General features: G+C 62.3%; 1 protein-coding gene across 1 annotated transcript in view; it reads right to left on the bottom strand.

Moving 5' to 3' along the window:
* The window catches only part of H696_02156 (hypothetical protein), a gene marked incomplete at its 3' end in the record, with an annotated part of 6676 nt that extends 1060 nt beyond the window's left edge, over positions 1-5616 (bottom strand). Inside the window, exons 1-6 of the mRNA XM_009496053.1 lie at positions 5517-5616; positions 5245-5345; positions 5091-5158; positions 2185-4789; positions 1092-1892; positions 57-913 (exon numbers count right to left, since the gene is read on the bottom strand). Coding sequence (XP_009494328.1) covers positions 57-913; positions 1092-1892; positions 2185-4789; positions 5091-5158; positions 5245-5319 — 4406 coding nt within the window. The 5' untranslated portion in view covers positions 5320-5345; positions 5517-5616. The remainder of the gene's footprint in view (positions 1-56; positions 914-1091; positions 1893-2184; positions 4790-5090; positions 5159-5244; positions 5346-5516) is intronic.

Below are 5616 nucleotides of genomic sequence, written 5' to 3'. Positions count from 1 at the left end.
GGGGGGGGGGGGGATGAGAGCAAAAGGAGGACGGCCGGACGAAGAGAGGGACGCACGTCTCGCCAGTCACCACACTGGACAGGGGAATGGCCTCGCGGAGCTTGTCCTCATCGAGCATGACATCGAACACGCCGGTTCCCACCGGCGACAGCTGGCCCAGAAGGATGTTCTCCGAGACACCCTGCATGCGGTCGATCTCCGCATGGGCCGCCGCCTCCAGCAGAACATCCACGGTCTCCTCGTAGGAAGACCGCATCAGGGCACCGGTGGAATTGCGGTTGAAGCCATGGCGGTTGATCGGCATCAGGAAGCCACGGTAGGTCATCACGTCGCACAGCAGGCCCAGGTGGTGGTAGTTGACGTAGTTCCCGTCGAACTCGATGACCCGCTTCAACTCCAGCAGCAGGGTCTGCCGAGCGGCCTCGATGCCCAAAACTTCGCACGTCTCGACGATGTTGTTGGTGACGGTGTTGCGGAACTCCACAAACTCGCTGGACAGGACATCCCGCATGTTGGATCCGGTGGTGACCAGGTAGTTCTCGGCCGGCCCGGAGGGGGTCAGCCCGCCGTCGACCGTGATGCTGGGGTTCTGGATCTTGTCGATCTTCACCTGCTTGATCTTGTCGATGCCCTTGAGCACCACCTTGGACAGGAGCTTGCGCTCGTACTGGATGAGGATCTTGTCCCCGGGGAAGTTCTGGTCCATGGAGTCGGAGGTGTTGCGGATGCTGATGCGCAGGACCAGCTTCTCGTAGTTGTCGTGCGAGTGCATCAGGACGAAGTCGCTGGCCGGCACTAGGTGCTCGGCGATCTTGCCGGCCACCTCGTCCATGGAACAGCGCTTGGCCTCCATCGCCGAGCGGTCCAGCTCCAGGCGCAGCACCCAGGGGGAAAGGGAGGCGGGATCCACGTTCTGTTGGCCGGCGAGCCGAAGCGGGAGAGAAAGAGGGAAACGGGATTAGGGGGGAGAAAAAAAAAGAGGGATGTACCAAAAAAAGGGGGAAAAGGAAAAGAACGAAGAGGAAACAGCCCACTACCCCCGCCACCGCCACCACACACACACACACAGAGCCACTCTCGGGAGGACATACCTCCGTGGCGAAGAACAGCTGGATGAAATCGTCATCCGCCTCGACCACCGAGGCGTTGGCCTGGTCCGGATCGTAGATCACCTGGGACTTGTGGGTGACCTTGGCCAGGGTGGTGTGCTCGATGGCCGCCAGCGCCTTGTGAGCCTGCTTCTCCGAGTGGTTGAACTCATCCACCAGCATGATGGACATGGACGGGGTCTTGATGGACCGGGCCACATCGATCAGCTCCCGCAGTCGGGGGACACCGAGAGTGATGTTCTTGGCGCCGATACCGGCCGAGTGGAAGGTGTTCAGGGTCATCTGGGTGGCCGGCTCACCGATGGACTGCGCGGCGATGGTGCCCACCGCCTCGCCCGGGTGGATGATGGAATCCCGGAAGCGGCTCTCAATCTGGTGGATGACCCACTGGAAGGAGCTCCGATCGAAGCGGAATTCCGCCACCACCCGGCGCACGGACAGATACTGGCGGATGAGGATCCGGAAGAGCATGGTGGCATTGCGGTTGGCCGTTCGACTGATGGGGTCGTCGCCGGAGATGACCACAATCCGGTCGCACAGATTGGCCACCTCTTCGACAATCTGCACCGGCGACAGGTCGCAGATGAGGGTGTCATTGTGCTGGCGCATGCGCCGCGAGTGGCGGATCAGCCGCAGGACATTCACCGGCAGGTAGCACTTGTCCTCGCGCAGCCGCGGGAAGATGAACTCCTGCAGCGTGGCCCGGTCCTCCAGCAGCTGGTTGTACTCGGTGGTCAGGGCATCCTGCACGGTCTTGATGTTGGCCATGACGAACTGGGAGACCTGTGGTGGAAGATTGGCAAATGTGTGTGTGTGTGTGTGTGCGCGCGTGTGTGCATGTGCGAGCATATGTCCAGTCATGCATGCACGGGTGAAGGCGATGTGGTAAGTATGCGTGGACAGCGGGAAGGTGGCCAGTCCGCTCACTCGGTGGCCAGCCCCCCTCCCCCCTCCCCCAAGGGGAGGAGCTATGCGCAGCACGCCCGAGGAACAGCAAAAGAAAAAAAAGAAAAAAAGAAAAAAAAGGTCGAATGACCAAGAGCACAGGCCATCACATGCGGGACAAAGGGCGTACCGTGTTCGAGACATAGTTGTTGGCCGCCTTGAAGAGCGGGTCCTGCAGGAGGTTGATCCGGTAGCGCCCGGCAAATTCCTCATTCGTCAGGGACATCAGGTCCAGCTTCTGGTGCTCGACAAACTGGGCATTCAGGCCATCCTCACCATAGCAGAACTGAATCACCTCGCCGAGGGAATTCCGCACGGTCCCATCATACCGGACCATGATGTCCTCCATGGCCTTGATCAGTCGACGCTGGATGTAACCCGTCTCGGCGGTCTTGACGGCCGTGTCAATCAGCCCCTCACGACCACCCATGGTGTGGAAGAAGAACTCCATCGGGTTGAGCCCCTCGATGTAGCTGCTCTCGACGAAGCCACGGGAATCGGCACTGAAATCGTCCTTGGTGAAGTGCGGCAGGGTCCGATCCCGGAAGCCAAAGGGAATGCGCTTGCCCTCGACATTTTGCTGGCCGACACAGGCGGAAATCTGGGAAATATTGATCGACGAACCCTTGGACCCGGCGTCCACCATGGCACGGAAGTTGTTGAAGGGCTGCAGGTACTTGAGGGAGATCTTACCGGCCTCCGAACGGACCATGGACAACTCGGCATTGGCCAGGCCCTCCAGCGTGTCGCGGATGGTCATACCACGACCCTCCTTCAGGTCTCCGTGAATGGCATTGTTGATCTCGCCGATGACCTTCACACGGGCCGTGCGGATGGTGGAGGTGATCTTGTCCACGGCCGACTGGGGAATCATGCCGTCACCGATGCCCACACTGAACCCATGGAAGAGCAGCCAGTTGTTGACGATGTACTGGATGTTGGTCATGAACTCGGCCGCCACATTGGGCTTGTTGCTGTACTCAATGCAAATCACATGGATGAGACCGCCCTGTGCCGAACCGACGGTCTTCTTGCACACCATGCCCGACAGGAGGACACTGTTGTCGATGACCACGCGCGTGTCGCCCGGGGTCAGGTGCTGGGTAATCGGATCGGCATCCTCCTCCTCATTGTGCGTGGAGTGATTGGTGGAGAGACTGATGTCCGGCGGGATGATCATGGACAGCAGCTGCTTGCCGGTCCACAGGGGCTTGGGCTTGAGGATGGCCGGAATCGGCACCACCCCCTTCCAGTGGGGGAACCACATGAGCAGGTTCATGACCAGATGCTTCTCCAGGAAGCAATCCCGCCGACTGAAGAGATTGACCGCCAGCAGGGAATCCTGCACAATACCCATGACCGGCTTGTTGGCCTGCGGCGAGACAATCTGCGTCGGGACCATGGCCAACTTCAGGAGCTCGGTCCGGGCCTCGATGGTTTGCGGCACGTGGAGGTTCATCTCATCGCCATCGAAATCGGCGTTGTACGGCGTGGTCACCGAAAGATTCAGCCGGAAGGTACTGAACGGCATGACCTTGACCCGGTGGCCCATCATGGACATCTTGTGCAAGGAGGGCTGACGATTGAAGAGAACCAGGTCGTCATCCCGGATGTACCGGTCCACGATGTCGCCATATTGCAGCTGCACGGCCGAGGTGTCATGCACGCGGGCCAGATCCCGTCGCGGGCCATTGGCGCTGGTGACATACCGCGCGCCGGGGTACGCCTGCGGGCCGGCCTGCACCAGGCGCGTCAGCTCCTCGTGATTGAGCGGGGTCACTCGCTCCGGGAAGGTGAGGTTGGCGGCGATGGACCGCGGCACGCCCACCTGGTCCAGGGCCAGGCTCGGGTCCGGGCCGATGACCGTACGCGCGGAGAAGTTCACACGCTTGCCCATGAGATTGTGCCGGATGCGGCCCTCCTTGCCCTTGAGACGCTGGGTGATGGCCTTGATCGGGCGACCGGTCTTCAGGTTGAACTTCGGGTCTTGGTGGTTGTCCATGTAGGACTTGATGTAGTACTGCAGGTTGATGAGCATCTTGGCCCGGTCGCGCTCACTCTGCTGGGTGTTGGCGATCATGTTGTTGCGCTTGATGATCTCCCGCAGGGCAAACACCAAGTCGTCATTGCTCTTCTTGGTGCCCTCGACCGCCACACTGGGCCGGACCTGGGGCGGGGGGATGGGCAGCTTCTCGATGACCATCCACTCGGGGCGCGCATGCACCGGGTCGAAGCCCAACGCGTCGATATCCTCGTCGGTGATGTTCTTCATGATGCGCATGGCAATCTCCGGCGTCAGCATGTCATGCTGGTTGTGGCCGTGCGAGGCGCCGGCCGCCTCGTCGCCCTCGTCCCCGGCGGACACCTGCTTCTTGGAGGTGTACATGAAGCCGAAGGACATCTTGTCATACTTGAACAGGCGCTGGTACTGCTCGCAGGCGTCGCACTTGCGCCGGGTCTTGGCCAGGTCCGACACCCGCTGGAGTCGATGCCGGCCGGTGAAGCGCGCCAGGATGTCCTTGCACGCCGGGTCGTCCTTCTTCACCAGCAGGGCCGAGCAGGACCCGCACACACTGCGCAGGACCCGCATCAGCTTGGACTTGAAGCCCAGGTGGAAGACCGGGCGCACGAGGTCCAGGTGCCCGAAGTGCCCGGGGCACTCGGTGGTCATCTCGCACGTGGCGCACTGGTGGTCCTGCGAGTCGGGGCCGAGTCGAGGGTCGAACAGTCCGCCGCTGGGGAAGGGGGGAGCAGGAGGGGGGGGGGCAGATAGGATGGGAGGGGGGAGAGAAAGAGTGGGAGGGAGAGAGAAAGAGTGAGAGGGGCCGAGCAAGGAGAGGAAGATGCCAGGAGAGGAAGATGCCAGGAAAGGAAGATGCCAGGAAAGGAAGATGCCAGGAGGAAGAGGGGGGCAGACGGGGGCCACGGGAAAGCAGATAGGGACATCAGCACAAGCGAGCGAAAGCAGGAGAGAGCAGGTGATGGAGCAGCTCGCGCGCGCGCGCGCGCGCACAGGCGCGCAGATGCGGCACGCACTGAATGGGCGCCCCGGTGGCCGGGTCATAGAGCTCGGCATGCTGAATGCAGCAGACGGACATGTCGCTCTGTGGAGGGGGTCGGAGGGAGGGGGGGCGATTTGTGAGCGGGGTCGTATAGGGGTGGGCCAGGACGCAGGCAACACGGCGCATACAATCTCCTGGGGCGAGAAGAGACCGAACTGGACGGCCTTCACGCTCTTGCGGGGGGCGGGCGACGGCTCCTCCATGGTGGTGGTAATGGGGCGCGGGCCGGCTGTCGGGAGAGACGTTCGGAGGGGGGGGGGGGAGAGCCGGGCGAAGGGGCCGGAGACCACGGACCGGGGACGAGGGGCGCGCAGACGGTGAGCGAGGACTCGGAGGGAGGGGGGCGGGGGCGGGGGCACCAAGCCGAGAATGCTGGGGGGGGGGGGGAATGGAAACGCACGGTGTCTTCGGCCGGTTCAGGCGAAGGGGAAAGCGTAGAAAAAAAGGGGGGCGAGAAAGGGGCCCTGTGGATGAGCGGGGGGGAGTGGGGGGAGGTGGGA

This window comes from Fonticula alba (genome assembly GCF_000388065.1).
Source record: "Fonticula alba strain ATCC 38817 unplaced genomic scaffold supercont2.3, whole genome shotgun sequence".
Taxonomy (NCBI): domain Eukaryota; order Rotosphaerida; family Fonticulaceae; genus Fonticula; species Fonticula alba.
The sequence above is the reverse complement of the archived record's forward strand: the minus strand, read 5'-3'. Positions and strand labels throughout refer to the sequence as shown.